General features: G+C 43.5%; 1 protein-coding gene across 1 annotated transcript in view; it reads right to left on the bottom strand.

Moving 5' to 3' along the window:
* The window catches only part of LOC126100912 (uncharacterized), a 94977-nt gene that overhangs the window by 54971 nt on the left and 23697 nt on the right, over positions 1-16309 (bottom strand). The window contains exon 2 of the mRNA XM_049911578.1: positions 4972-5541. Coding sequence (XP_049767535.1) covers positions 4972-5541 — 570 coding nt within the window. The remainder of the gene's footprint in view (positions 1-4971; positions 5542-16309) is intronic.

Raw genomic sequence — 16309 nt, 5'->3', positions numbered from 1 at the left:
GGTTAAAGTTAGATTTAGTGGGAATTAGTGAAGTTCGGTGGCAGGAGGAACAAGACTTCTGGTCAGGCGAATACAGAGTTATAAATACAAAATCAAATATAGGTAATGCAGGGGTAGGTTTAATAATGAATAGGAAAATAGGAATGGGAGTAAGCTACTACAAACAGCATAGTGAACGCATTATTGTGCCCAAGATAGATACAAATCCCACGCCTATCACAGCAGTACAACCTTATATGCCAACTAGCTCCGCAGATGATGAAGAGAGTGATGAAATGCATTAATCAGATAGTGAAGGGAGACGAAAATTTAATAGTCATGGGTGAACTCGACAGTAGGAAAAGGAAGAGAAGGAAACGTAGTAGGTGAATATGGATTAGGGCTACTAAGAAATGAAAGAGGAAGCCGCCTGTTAGAATTTTGCACAGAGCATAACTTAATCATAGCTAACACTTGGTTCAAGAATCATGAAAGAAGGTTGTACATATGGAAGAAGCCTGGAGATACTGGAAGGTATCAGATCGCTTATATAATGGTAGGACAGAGACTCAGGAACCAGGTTTTAAATTGTAAGACATTTCCAGGGGCAGATGTGGAGTCTGACCACAATCTATTGGTTATGAACTGTAGATTAAAACTGAAGAAACTGCAAAAAGGTGGGAAATTGAGGAGACGTGACCTCAATAAACTGAAAGAACCAGAGGTTGTAGAGAGCTTCAGGGAGAGCATTAGAGAACAAGAATGCGGGAAAGAAATACAGTAGAAGAAGAATGGGTAGCTTTGAGAGACGAAACATTGAAGGCAGCAGAGGATCAAGTAGGTCAAAAGACGAGGGCTAATAGAATTCCTTGGGTAACAAAAGAGATATTGAATTTAATTGATGAAAGGAGAAAATACAAAAATGCAGTAAGTGAAGCAGGCAAAAAGGAATACAAACGTCTCAAAAATTGGATCGACAGGAAGTGCAAAATGGCTAAGCAGGGATGGCTAGAGGACAAATGTAAGGATGTAGAGGCGCATATCACTAGGGGTAAGATAGATACTGCCTACAGGAAAATTAAAGAGACCTTTGGTGAAAAGAGAACCACTTGCACGAATATCAAGAGCTCAGATGGAAACCCAGTACTAAGCAAAGAAGGGAAAGCAGAAAGGTGGAAGGAGTATATAGAGGGTCTATACAAGGGCGATGTTCTTCAGGACAATATTATAGAAATGGAAGAGAATGTAGATGAAGATGAAATAGGAGATATGATACTGCGTGAAGAGTTTGACAGCGTACTGAAAGACCTAAGTCGAAACAAAGCCCCGAGAGTAGACAACATCCCATTAGAACTAATGATAGCCTAGGGAGAGCCAGGCCTAACAAAACTCTACCATCTGCTGAGCAAGATGTATGAGACAGACGAAATACCCTCAGACTTCAAGAAAAATATAACAATTCCAATCCCAAAGAAAGCAGGTGTTGACAGATGCGAAAATTACCGAACTATCAGTTTAATAAGCCACGACTGCAAAATACTAACACGAATTCTTTACAGACGAATGGAAAAACTGGTAGAAGCCGACCTCGGGGAAGATCAGTTTGGATTCCGTAGAAATATTGGAACACGTGAGGCAATACTGACCCCACGAATTATCTTAGAAAATAGATTAAGGAAAGACAAACCTACGTTTCTAGCATTTGAAGACTTAGAGAAAGCTTTTGACAAAGTTGACTCCCTTTTAAATTCTAAGGGTGGCAGGGGTAAAATACAGGGAGCGAAAGGCTATTTACAATTTGTACAGAAACCAAATGGCAGTTATAAGAGTCGAGGGACATGATAGGGAAGCACTGGTTGGGAAGGGAGTGAGAGAGGGTTGTATCCTATCCCCGATGTTATTCAATCTGTATATTGAGCAAGCAGTAAAGGAAAAAAAAAAAGAAAATCTGGAGTAGGAATTAAAATCCATGGAGGAGAAATAGAAACTTTGAGGTTCACCGACGACATTGTAATTCTGTCAGAGACAGCGAAGGACCTGGAAGAGCAGTTGAACGGAATGGACAGTGTCTTGAAAGGAGGATACAAGATGAACATCAACAAAAGCAAAATGAGGATAATGGAATGTAGTCGTATGAAATCTGGTGATGCTGCCGCAATTAGATTAGGAAATGAGACACTTAAAGTAGTAAAGAAGTTTTGCTATTTGGGGAGCAAAATAAATGATAATGGTCGAAGTAGAGAGGATATAAAATGTAGACTGGCAATGGCAAGGAAAGCGTTTCTGAAGAATAGAAATTTGTTAACATCGAGTATAGATCTAAGTATCAGGAAGGCGTTTCTGAAAGTATTTGTATGGAGTGTAGCCATGTATGGAAATGAAACGTGGACGATAAATAGTTTAGACAAGAAGAGAATAGAAGCTTTCGAAATGTGGTGTTACAGAAGAATGCTGAATATTAGCACATAACTAATGAGAGAAGAGAAATTTGTGGCACAACTTGACTAGAAGAAGCGATCGGCTGGAAGGGAATATTCTGAGGGATCAAGGGATCTCCAATTTAGTATTGGATGGCTGCGTGGGGGGTAAAAATCGTAGAGGGAGACCGGAGATGAATACACTAAACAGATTCAGTAGGATGTAGGTTGCAGTAGGTACTGGGAGATGAAGAAGCTTGCACAGGATAGAGTAGCATGGAGGGCTGCATCAAACCGGTCTCTGGACTGAAGACCACAACAGTATTATTCAAGGATTTCTACTAGCCCTCTTGTTTTTGCCTACCTGACCCTCTGCTGCCTTCATCATTTCATCTCCTAGACCTACCTATTCTTCTTCTACTGTATTCCTTTCCCTTGTACATGTCAATCGTACCTTAATGCTCCCTCTGAAACTCTCTACAACCTCTGGTTCTTTCACTTTTTCCAAGTCCCATCTCCTTACAGTTTCTATGTTCTTGCAGTTTCTTCATTTTTAATCCACAGTTCATAAGAAATAAACTGTGGTCAGAGTCCACATCTGCCCATGGAAATATCTTACAATTTCAAATGTGGTTCAGAAATCTCTGTCTTGCCATTATATAATCAGTCTGAAACCTTCCAGTGTCTCCAGGTCTCTTCCACGTCTACAACCTTCTCTCGTGATTCTTAAACCAATTTTTAGTTATGATTAAAGTATGCTCTGTGCAAAATTCTTGGCGGCTTTCTTTTTCATTCCTTGCCCCGAGTCCATATTCACCTACCACTTTTCCTCATCTTCCTTTTCCTATTGTCGATTTCGAGTCCCTCATGACCATTAAATTTTCGTCTGTCTTAACTATCAGAATAATTTGTTTTATCTCATCACACATTTCTTCAATCTCTTCGTCATCTGTGGAGCTGTTTTGCATGTAAACTTACGCTACTGTGGCAGGTGGGGGCTTTGTGTCTATCTTGGCTACAATAATGTGGCCACTATGTTGTTCGTAGTAGTTTTTCCGTGTTTATGTTTGTTTTATTCATTATTAAACCTACTGCTGAATTTCGTATTATAACCCTGTATTTACCTGACCGGAAGTCCTGTTCCTCCTGCCACCGAACTTCACAAATTCCCAGTATATCTAATATAAACCTATCCATTTCCCTTTTTAAGTTTTCTAACCTACCTGCCCGATTAAGGGATCTGTCATTCCACGCTCCTATCCTTCTGAGTGGTCCCGGCTCGGAGATCAGAATGGGGGACTATTTTACCTCCGGAATATTTTACCCAAGATGACCCCATCATCATTTATCCATACAGTAAAGCTGCATACCCTCGGGAAAAATTACGGTCGTAGTTTCTCCTTGTTTTCAGCCTTTCGCAGTACCAGCACCGCAATGCTGCTTTGGTTTATGTTACAAGGCCAGTTCAATCAGTCATCCAAACTGTTGCCCATGCAAGTACTGAAAAAGCTGCTGCCTTCTTCAGGAACCACACGACTGTCTGGCCTCTCAACGGCTACCCCTCCGTTGTGGTCGCACCTACGGTACGGCTATCTGTATCGTTGAGGGACGCAAGCCTCCCACCAACTGCAAGGTGTGTGGTTCATGGGGGGCGGGGCCAAATTAGTAGAATCACATAATCACCTATACCGGAATTCACAAACGCTGTACTCGATGCTCTTGTCAAAGACGAGTAGTGTGTAACAGGAATATACTTAAGTCTTTCCAAGGATTTTGATACTGTCGACCATAATAATCTACCAAATATGCAGTAGTAATAAGGAATAAGAGGTGTAGCTGACGACTGGGTCTGATCATATCCAGCAGGCAGGGTACGAAGCATAGAGATAAACTGGAAATAAGGCAAAACTTTTAGTGTAGAATCACGATCAGAATCAAAATAAATTAATAAAACAGTTCCTTAGAATAGAGTATTAAGACCAAAATTGTTTCTCACACACATCTTATCCATAGGGAAGCCATAGGAAAAAATGTTCTTTGCTGATAACAGCAGTTTTTTAATCGCTGGGAAAACAAGAGAAAACCTTGCAGAGAAAGGAAAATAAAATCTCAGGGAAGTACACAAATGGTCAATATGCAATAAAGTTACACTGAACGTAAAGAAAGCACATGCCTTAAATAACAGTTTGAAGAGGCAAAATGACACTTTTAAATTAAGTGGAGATGATAGCTCTGTAGACTACATTACAAACACAAAAATCCTACGTATGACCATCGATTCATAAATAAAGTGAATACACTAATATACTTGCAAACAGAATGTCCTCAGCGTGTTTTCCCTTGAAGTCCTGTCGTCGTTGAGTAACTGTCAATGTCTTTTAGTTACATAATGTCCATATGCACATTTAATTCTTAGATATACAATTATTTCTCAGAGCAAATACACAAAATATCAGCACAGTTTTCAGACAGACTATAGAAAAGAGTCTTAAGAACAATAATCAAAAATAATAAGACTTATCGTATAGATTTGTTATGTCTAAAATTTTTATCTCTAGCTACGTTAGAGACAAACCTGCATTGTAACTCTGCCGACAGATTTTTCTTCATTATCCGTTCCGAAACCTGGCTGGTAACCCAGATTTCCAAAAATGGGAGCGCCACTTCCATAATGAAAATCACCAGAACCAGGCAGTTGCATCTGGTTTAGGCTGCTAGTGTATGCCTCCTGAGTATTTCCAACATCATAGCCAACCAGACCACTCGCTGGAACGTGGAGTGTCTCTGGGCTGGCACCTCCTTGGGAGCTCATGGCGTGCGCATCTAAAGGTTTTACGTGGAAACCACTTTGCAGAGGTGACACTTCAAGGCTGGGTGCAATATTATCGTGCTTCCCGTTTCCAAATGCAGTGTGGGAACTCAGTGCTAATCTCTTATGTAATCCTCTGATGGGCACAAAATGAGCGCCAGATTTGAGGTACTGCCCGTGGAGGAAGGGGGGCAGGCTAGGTGCGCTGTGGAAGCCGCCAGCTGGGGTGTGGAACGCGGCCTGTCTGTAGCGCCTCGCGTACTGCTGGCGGTAGGCCTGCCCGCCACACAGCTGCAGTCCCACGAGCAGGAGCACCAACTTCTCTGCTGACGCTACCTGAAAATAACAATACCCTGCAACTGACTGCACAGTCTTTCCTTATGATTTAGCAATCTCAGCAGAGAACTTGCAAGATGCAAGTTCTCTTCAAAATTGAGGCATTACAGGTGGTGAATGTAACAGTGTGTCTTTGTGCCTGAGGATACCTCACTCAAAACACACCCAAACATTAAGTAATTTGGAGCAGAGCAATTTGAAAAATTATGGGTCCAAAATATGAAAAATGGATTTGAAAATTGAGAAGCAGCGAGGTAATGTATGCAAAAATTTTCGAGACTAGTAAAAAAATAGAAGAAATAAAAAAACAGACAAAAGTTAATATACACTACTGGCCATTAAAATTGCTACACCAAGAAGAAATGCTGATGTTAAACGGATATTCATTGGACAGATATATTATACTAGATTTGACATGTGATTACATTTTCACGCAATTTGGGTGCATAAATCCTGAGAAATCAGTACCCAGAACAACCATCTCTGGCCGTTATAACGGCCTTGATACGCCTGGGCATTGAGTCAAACAGAGCTTGGATGCCGTGTACAGGTACAGATGCCCATGTAGCTTCAACACGATACCACAGTTCATCAAGAGTAGTGACTGGCGTATTGTGACGAGCCAGTTGCTCGGCCACCATTGACCAGACGTTTTCAGTTGGTGAGAGATCTGGAGAATGTGCTGGCCAGGGCAGCAGTCGAACATTTTCTGTATACACAAAGGCCCGTACAGGACCTGCAACATGCGGTCGTGCATTATCCTGCTGAAATGTAGGGTTTCGCAGGGATCGAATGAAGGGTAGAGCCACGGTTCATAACACATCTGAAATGTAACGTCCACCGTTCAAAGTGTCGTCGATGCGAACAAGAGGTGAGCGAGACGTGTAACCAATGGCACCCCATACCATCACGCCGGGTGATACGCCAGTATGGCGATGACGAATACACGTTTCCAATGTGCGTTCACCACGATGTCGCCAAACACGGATGCGTCCATCATGATACTGTAAACAGAACCTGGATTCATCCGAAAAATTGACGTTTTGCCATTCGTGCACCCAGGTTCGTCGTTGAGTACACCATCGCAGGCGCTCCCGTCTGGGATGCAGCGTCAAGGGTAACCGCAGCCATGGTCTCCGATCTGATAGTCCATGCTGCTACAAACGTCGTCGAACTGTTCGTGCAGATGGTTGTTGTCTTTCAAACGTCCCCATCTGTTGACTCAGGGACCGAGACTTGGCTGCACGATCCGTTACAGCCATGCAGATAAGATGCCTGTCGTCTCGACTGCTAGTGATACTAGGCCGTTGGGATCCAGCATGGCGTTCCGTATTACCCTCCTGAACCCACCGATTCCATATTCTGCTAACAGTCATTGGATGTCGAACAACGCGAGCAGCTGTGTCGCGATACGATAAACTTCAATCGCGATAGGCTACAATCCGACCTTTATGAAAGTCGGAAACGTGATGATACGCATTTCTCCTCCTTACACGAGGCATCACAACAACGTTTCACTAGGCAACGCCGGTCAACTGCTGTTTGTGTATGAGAAATCGGTTGGAAACTTTCCTCGTGTCAACACGTTTTAGGTGTCGCCACCGGCGCCAACCTTGTGTGAATGCTATGAAAAGCTAATCATTTGCATATCACAGCATCTTCTTCCTGTCGGTTAAATTTCGCGTCTGTAGCACGTCATCGTCGCGGTGTAGGAATTTTAATGGCCAGTAGTGTAGTTGTTTCAATGCTACATATTTCTACGTAGACTCCCCCTACTTGAACTCAAAGCACAGAACTTTCATGTAATTAACTAAAATCTTCAGAAAAATCCCACTCTGGGATGTTGCTCAACTCGGGTGTCACACTGTCTTGAAGAACGGTTATATCGTCAAAGTGTCGACCCTTCATGTAAATTTCTGCACTTTGTGGTTTGGTGGTAGGTTCATACTTATAGCATTGAGTCTAGTCACCCATCACCTTTTTTTTCTCACGAAGTAGTTGTCCACATCTTGCATTTCAGTCAATCCGAAAGACGTCCACGTGTCGTCGTTTCTGGATCAGGACTCCAGGTGTTGGGACAACATTTACACCCACTTTTCTTTTCCCCGAATCATTCGGGAAAATGTCTTGAACACCTGATTTACCACATCATTTACTGATGTACCACAACAACGGTGACACACTGCCGGCCGGAGTGGCCGAGCGGTTAAAGGCGCTACAGTCTGGAACCGCACGACCGCTACGGTCGCAGGTTCGAATCCTGCCTCGGGCATGGATGTGTGTGATGTCCTTAGGTTAGTTAAGTTTAAGTAGTTCTAAGTTCTAGAGGACTCATGACCATAGCAGTTGAGTCCCATAGTGCTCAGAGCCATTTGGTGACACACTAAGGCCCGCGTCCACTACTTAACACTGGCTGCTCACAACTGTCTGGTCGAATGCACAACTGTTATTTACAGCTGTTACTCATGCTGTACTGACGTCAATTATACGACAGTAATAAAATCATTCTCGACTCCTTTTGCACAGACGGTGTGTAACGGCTTTGGTCACTTAGAAAGAATGGATGATGACAGCCTGACAAAACAATTTCAACTTCTCTTACACAAATCCAAAAATCCAAATTTCATGGTTCACATAGGAAAGGTCTACATGAGTAGAGTATAACGGACAAAGACGCAAAATACAGACATGAATTCAGGAAAAATGAATAAAAAGTCAAGGGCTTTCAGAAGAAAACACAAAAGAAGAGACTAGGGACATGGACAGAAGAAAGAAAAGAACAACAGAGAGCAAGAATGAAGAAGTATTAAGAAGCCAAAAAATGGAAAATAATATGATGTCAAAAATCAGCTGTTTGATATGGCCATGGATTGGCCAATTTCGAGTAATAATAATAATAAAATAATACTTTACTCAACATCAAATGCTCTTTCGAACACCAAAAAAAAGCAAACATTACTGAATTGCGATACAGTGAAAAGTCATTTTTCTGATATTTATTTATTGACAAATTTACTGTGGGGAGGTTGGGGACATCTCTTGCAGGCATTGTTCATCTTTATATGAATTGTCCTACACTGAATGCGCCGACATACAAGTTAGAAAATATACTACTGTCCTTTAACTTTTGGTGTAATACTTGTATGCAATCTTTAGCTGTTGGAACACATGCAATAGTTACTTAACAATTTATTATACTTACACTCTTAATCAGGGAATCTACATGAAGGTACCTGAATTGAACTGATATAACCAGAAATTTTAAACTCATTTCATTTTTGAAATGTATGAGTATTGTTGTACCCAAATCATTTAGACTCTTTGGATTAAATTACGTGATCGATATTTCGCTGGTGCCTAAACTGCGACGGATTTCTTTATTTCATTTGTAACGCAGTTACATCAGGTCTCTGATATGATAAAGTGTAGGTTTCATATTTACAAACCACTGCCGTATCAATCACATACAAGATAACTTCACAGATATTACGATTTCTAAATTTTCTTTGCCATTTTCGAACTTGTTGGTGACTATAATCTCAAAAAAATTTCAAAGTGGTTTCAGAGGACAGGTAACTTTTTTCTTTTGTCATAATACAAATCTCTTTTTTTGGATGTTAATCGCTTCAGTTCTTAAAGGGAACTGGTAATACTTGTAGTATAACAGATCGAAAAAACTAAAAGAAAGTTATCCAAATCAGTTCATACTTTTTTTCTGTAAAACATTGCGCTAGCCGCAATGCAGCCCTACTGTGAATCCTGTTCACGAACATAGGTACGCAGCTGTAAATCACCTTTGACTACTAGCACGTTACTGGAAGCTGCTGCAAAAGACATGCTCTCGGAATACCAAAGGTATTATTCCCTCAAGTGAATATTGCCTCATATACAGGAAGCGCAGATCTATCACCACTCACCCACTAGACTGTGAGTGACGTGTCAGAGGAAAATGTAGAGATCCTGTACAGGGGAGGCAGGCACTAGGGAGATCTCGGTGTATTATACTTATGCCCTTAAGCAGTAGGTTCGAGGTGTTGCCCTCCACTGAAACTTCACTTTCTGGGAATTCTACAGTGTCGCGTGCCATGGGTGGCACTCGCAAAGGGTTAGGAGTCCATTAACTGGTTGCAGTTCAAATGTACAGCAAATAAGGGTTCCCCTCAGGGATATGGCAGCAGGTTCAAATGGCTCTGAGCACTATGGGACTTAACATCTGTGGTCATCAGTCCCCTAGAACTTAGAACTACTTAAACCTAACTAACCTAAGGCCATCACACACATCCATGCCCGAGGCAGGATTCGAACCTGCGACCGTAGCAGTCCCCCGGTTCCGGACTGAGCGCCTAGAAACCCTCTAGACCACCGCGGCCGGCGCAAGTGACACGAAGAATCACTTTGTGCACTCAGCGTGTGTGCCTGGAAACTTCACTTACCATGTTGGAGAGGTTGTTCTGGCAACCACCGAGAGCACAAGGTGCAACGAACGCAAGTTGGGACGAACAATATCTGTCTGGGCTCCGAGGCCATACTTGGACAATTCCAGCCACAGATAAAGACTGTAAAGGATACCAGCTGCTGTCTCAGAATTTCAACAAAGACTACAGTCTGTGGCACTATTTGTCCAGTGTAGGACAGACCAGAAACTTTAAAGGTTTTCTGAGAAGCTAGGCAGCGACTTCCTAGGGTTGTGACATAGGTTTGAAAACTGTAGGGTACCCCTAAACGGGTCAGGTATGCGCGAAACGTCAAAGGCTGCTATCCCAGTCAACTGACTATGGGTGGTGTGCATACAAGATACTTCCTTTTTTTAAAAAACATATTATGCGATTCGTAATCCAGTCCAGCCTAGGAGACTCTGAAATACCACTGTAAGAACCAAAGAAATACGTTCCTCCCCAAGCTAAGAGTGTTAAAATCCTTGTAATCAACTATGAAGCATAAGCAACGAAGCGCCAAAATTTGAGACATTCCTAAATAGCTGTGGCGCTCACACTATACTAGGTACAGAAGACTGTTTCAAACAGAAAATGGATAGCACTGAGAATTTTACTGAAAATTTAAGTGTATGTCGAAAAGCTAGACAAATTAAAAATGGAGTTGGTCTGTTTGTCGCAGCGAACGAGAAAATCATATCCATCGAATTGAAGTTGCCCGCGACATTCAGAGATGCTGAAAGAAACATGTTCGAATGTCAAAATCGCACTACATGAAGCCTTCAACGAATATCGTAGCAGTAGAATTTTATCGGAAGGGCTTTCACAAACCCCAAAGAAATTTTGAACATATGGAAAAGCTGTCAGGGGCACCCAAGTTAGTGCCCACAACATTAAATGAAATGAAAATAACGCAGCAAAAGAAGAACTCATAAAATTCGTTTTCAATGTTCACTTACTATTTCATGGAACACAGTTGGATTTGAAAACAACTTATCAATTTCTATTTCACGTAGTCCATCTGTTACTATTGGGACTGTTACCATGGGGATGCCTTCGATTAGAAAGATCCGAGATGAAATCCGTATTGACATTTCCACGCACAAGCACTTCCCCGCTATTTCTGCTCTGACTCATCCACAAAAATCGTGTTCGGTGCCTGTACACTGTTTGAACTGCTATCTTGTAGATTTTCAAGTATATTACTGAAATACGACGTTCAGAGAATTGATCGGTATGGTTTCACGAAGGTTTATGATCTGGGCCTTGAAACCCTGTTATGGGTAATAGCCACTCCTCTCCTCGTGTTACACACACAGCAATATATTGCTAACTTGCAGCCATCTAAGTGCAAATATCTAACTTCTGTGATTTCCACATTATGTTCTGTTATGCATAGCAAATTTGTAGAAATACCTTTAGATTTTTCCACATCCTGTATCCCTATCATGGGCTCATCTTTCTTATTCGACAAAATTCTTATGTTTTGTTGGAACACTCCCAGTTTATTACGATTCTAACATTGCACTAATCAAGATGCCGTTTTCTGTTTCTCCACTGATTATTGTAACTGTGTCAATAATTAAGCAATCTTCCAGAAACATTAGTACTAAAGAACGTCCTCAGGAAAATATTGGAAATCACAGAGATTGGAGGGACAGTTCACTGGCTGTACTAAAAGCTCCTGTAAAATAGTAGTTTGACTAAAATCTTACCGGAAACGCAAATATAGAACAGGACATATGTGGTGCGCCTCTGAGAGCCTCTTTCACAGATGACACTACTGAGCCCTGCACTTATCCTAAAAATTTCCAGTTGCCTGATATTCATTACTCAGGGAGTTCCATACTAGTTTGGACGTCCACCTTCAGTGCTGAATCACAAACAGTCGTTTTAACCCTCTGGCTACTACTAACCTTATTTTTCTCGTTGTCTTGTCAGACTCTTTGTCAGCCCACTGGGTTGTCTACACACTTTTGTCTACATCCCCAGAGCTGCATGGTCACCGATGGTATCTGCTCTTTCGGACATGTCCGAAATAACAGATAACATCTTCATATCTTAATAGGTAGACTATATTTGCATTGAAATATATGCGCTTACTTCACAAGCTGTCTAAAGTATGCATTGTTTTGAAGTCTCTTGAACATATTACCTGACCTGGCAAATTTGACCATATTCCTGTCATCTACCCTCCTACTAACTTTACAGCTGGTAACTAAAAGTGGTAACTCTTGTAATTCTTCGTATACTGCACCTGTGAGTCTTAACTTAGTTGCTCTTAGTAGCAGGGCAAAGTATGTTCTGGCGCACTTTTTATATCAAATCGATATGTAAATTAATTAAAGTGTGAAAGCTAATTTATGAAATTAACCTACAGTTCTGCTAAATGATTTACAACACCTTGAGGTTAATCTATGACCCTCTGGGGATAATCTGTCCTTCTGAGAAATCCCCCATCCTATCCCCCCTCCCCCTCCTCCTCCCCCAACCTTCTGTGAAATCCCCAATCTTCCCCCTCCCCACGCCAATACATTTTTGATATCAGGTTAATTGACTAATTTATTAAATTGATTTGAGAAATCCCCCAGCCCACTCCTGGCCTCTCCCACTCCCCCTCTCCTCCCCATCTGCAAACTGGTGAGAAAAAGACTCATTCTGTGCTGTACTGTTGGAGAGGAGCGAGGTAATTAATTTTCTTTATTTTGATTGCCACCCTGTTGGAAGAAAAACCCCCAGCCGTCCTCTCCCATCCCCACTTCCCCTCTTGCCACCTAGGAAAAAAATAGTGGTAAAATCGCTCAGTCTGTGCAGAGTTGTTGGTGTGGAAAGTGCAAGTATTACTTGGACCAGCAACTACATGCTCTAATTACGTAGTTACACTGATGCAGATGGGAAGTGTTGTCTTGTTGGAAAATTTTCACTTCTGTGCTCACCTTGATGTTCAGGGATCGACTGAGCTAGTGCACAATGCCACCCATAGAGGATATCCCAACCCTCATCCCTCACTCCCACCTGTCTCGGAAAAAATTAGTCGGAAAAAGACACAGTCTGTGGTGGAAAGGAAGGATCTCACGACACGAAATTCAAATCAATGTCAATAATATATTGATGCGTATTCTCTATTGAACCAGTTTGAAGGAGACAGGGCTCCCCCATTTGGGTAGGAGTCACGCCTCATCCCCACCCCACTCCCCATGACGTAATAACCGCAAGCACCAAGGAATGGAGTGCAGTACAGCAGCCGCCAATTGGAATCCACTGCGCGTTCGTCTGTCGTCGGGGCACCGCTACAGAGATCAAAAAACACCCAATGTACTAATTACAAATCACGATACTAAATACTACAGACCACGGACCGGCTGTCGACCTCCTTTGATCTCACGACCCCAAACAAAACATCAGGTGATGGTATTCTGTTGGTCAGGAAATTCCAGACTCGCTTCCTGTCTCTGCCTCTCTCGAGTTAATATTTCCTGTTTGTATGCGAACCAATGTCTCCAAACACGCAGAAGGAGGTTTCCATCTCTCCTCAGAATAATGTGTTCCCATTCGCTAATGCTAGAGACAAAGGGAGAGATGACGCAATTTCGTTATCAAAAATAGAAGGAATAGTCCATTTGCCCTACTACATCAAATTAATTGTTTAACAGTTTACAGGAGCCAAATGATCACTTACAACATTCACCACCATCTTACGATGATCGCTCCTCCTAATAAAACCTATTTTCTATATCTGAGTATCACACGCAAACGTTATGCAAATCAAGTAATTAAATTTCTGCTACAAATACACTCCTGGAAATTGAAATAAGAACACCGTGAATTCATTGTCCCAGGAAGGGGAAACTTTATTGACACATTCCTGGGGTCAGATACATCACATGATCACACTGACAGAACCACAGGCACATAGACACAGGCAACAGAGCATGCACAATGTCGGCACTAGTACAGCAATGCAGGCTGCTATTCTCCCATGGAGACGATCGTAGAGAAGCTGGATGTAGTCCTGTGGAACGGCTTGCCATGCCATTTCCACCTGGCGCCTCAGTTGGACCAGCGTTCGTGCTGGACGTGCAGACCGCGTGAGACGACGCTTCATCCAGTCCCAAACATGCTCAATGGGGGACAGATCCGGAGATCTTGCTGGCCAGGGTAGTTGACTTACACCTTCTAGAGCACGTTGGGTGGCACGGGATACATGCGGACGTGTATTGTCCTGTTGGAACAACAAGTTCCCTTGCCGGTCTAGGAATGGTAGAACGATGGGTTCGATGACGGTTTGGATGTACCGTGCACTATTCAGTGTCCCCTCGACGATCACTAGTGGTGTACGGCCAGTGTAGGAGATCGCTCCCCACACCATGAAGCCGGGTGTTGGCCCTGTGTGCCTCGGTCGTATGCAGTCCTGATTGTGGCGCTCACCTGCACGGCGCCAAACACGCATACGACCATCATTGGCACCAAGGCAGAAGCGACTCTCATCGCTGAAGACGACACGTCTCCATTCGTCCCTCCATTCACGCCTGTCGCGACACCACTGGAGGCGGGCTGCACGATGTTGGGGCGTGAACGGAAGACGGCCTATCGGTGTGCGGGACCGTAGCCCAGCTTCATGGAGACGGTTGCGAATGGTCCTCGCCGATACCCCAGGAGCAACAGTGTCCCTAATTTGCTGGGAAGTGGCGGTGCGGTCCCCTACGGCACTGCGTAGGATCCTACGGTCTTGGCGTGCATCCGTGCGTCGCTGCGGTCCGGTCCCAGGTCGACGGGCACGTGCACCTTCCGCCGACCACTGGCGACAACATCGATGTACTGTGGAGACCTCACGCCCCACGTGTTGAGCAATTCGGCGGTACATCCACCCGGCCTCCCGCATGCCCACTATACGCCCTCGCTCAAAGTCCGTCACCTGCACATACGGTTCACGTCCACGCTGTCGCGGCATGCTACTAGTGTTAAAGACTGCGATGGAGCTCCGTATGGCACGGCAAACTGGCTGACACTGACGGCGGCGGTGCACAAATGCTGCGCAGCTAGCGCCATTCGACGGCCAACACCGCGGTTCCTGGTGTGTCCGCTGTGGCGTGCGTGTGATCATTGCTTGTACAGCCCTCTCGCAGTGTCCGGAGCAAGTATGGTGGGTCTGACACACCGGTGTCAATGTGTTCTTTTTTCCATTTCCAGGAGTCTAGTTCGTAGGATTAAATTTATCTGAGAGATTATATTCACTGATGTTTGAGAACACGAGCACGCTCCTCCACCAAATGTTTCCACTAAACGTATCTGATGATGAAAACGCACCGATCGCGATCTCGACGCGAAGCGTTCGCCATCTGTAGTCCGCCGCGCCTCACCACGCGCCGTCTGCCACCAGTCTCCCAGACTGGTGCTCAACTGTCGTAGTAGTCGACTGCGATCGGTGCGTGTTTTTCGCCTGATATGTTTAGTGGAAACATTTGGTGGAGGAGCGTGCTTGTATTCACAAAAATCAGTGTACTTGCAAGCCTGCTGTACCAGATTCTCAGGGGTCAGAGAGAGTATCACCAAGCTCCCGCAACCATCAACCGATCAATTTACGTGAGGGAGAAAACTGTCCAGTGCAAACAGTCGACATATTGAATCTTCTCACGCAACACACACATCCACTTCTGTCGCTGCTCTAGCAAGATACTGGCTGCATCACTGTTCAGCTATCCACAGGGTGCCACGAGGGCCACCACTGGGACTTATTCGCAAAGGTGTGGGCGTAAGCTGACTAGCCGCTTGCTGGAATCTTTTCTTTGTTCCTCCCACTCACGCGAGGCTAAGTCGCCGCTTCCAGTCGGCCCTGGCCGCAGAAGTTGTGAGACAAGAAGCAGTGGATTGGATGTATACAGTAGTTCACCCCAACACAGACCACCCAGTTAAAAACATCCGTTTCACCCAACCTGTGACAGGGATGTTATTGACCATACACGTAGAATTTTTCATGCGAAATGTATATTTCTCTCTTTTATACGAGTTATTTTCGAAGACAGAAGAAATCGGAGCATACATGCGTTTTCACATCGATAATCGGTCGTTACTTGTTGTGAATATACTGTAACAATAAGGCATACGCTTTATTTTCCCTAAGTATTCTCATCACGTAAAATAAATCTGTTTAGTCAGCGTTATATCTATTACGTCCTGTATCACAGAACTACAACATTAAACTCATTTTTGACTCATGATGGAGTGCTAACAGAATGCTCCATCTCTGTCACAGGATGCTTTCTTACTTTCGAACTCTCTTAAAGTAACAAAACACTTCGTCACATATGATTTCTCTTAAGGTAACAGCACAGAGA

Source organism: Schistocerca cancellata, chromosome 9, assembly GCF_023864275.1.
Source record: "Schistocerca cancellata isolate TAMUIC-IGC-003103 chromosome 9, iqSchCanc2.1, whole genome shotgun sequence".
Taxonomy (NCBI): domain Eukaryota; kingdom Metazoa; phylum Arthropoda; class Insecta; order Orthoptera; family Acrididae; genus Schistocerca; species Schistocerca cancellata.
The sequence above is the reverse complement of the archived record's forward strand: the minus strand, read 5'-3'. Positions and strand labels throughout refer to the sequence as shown.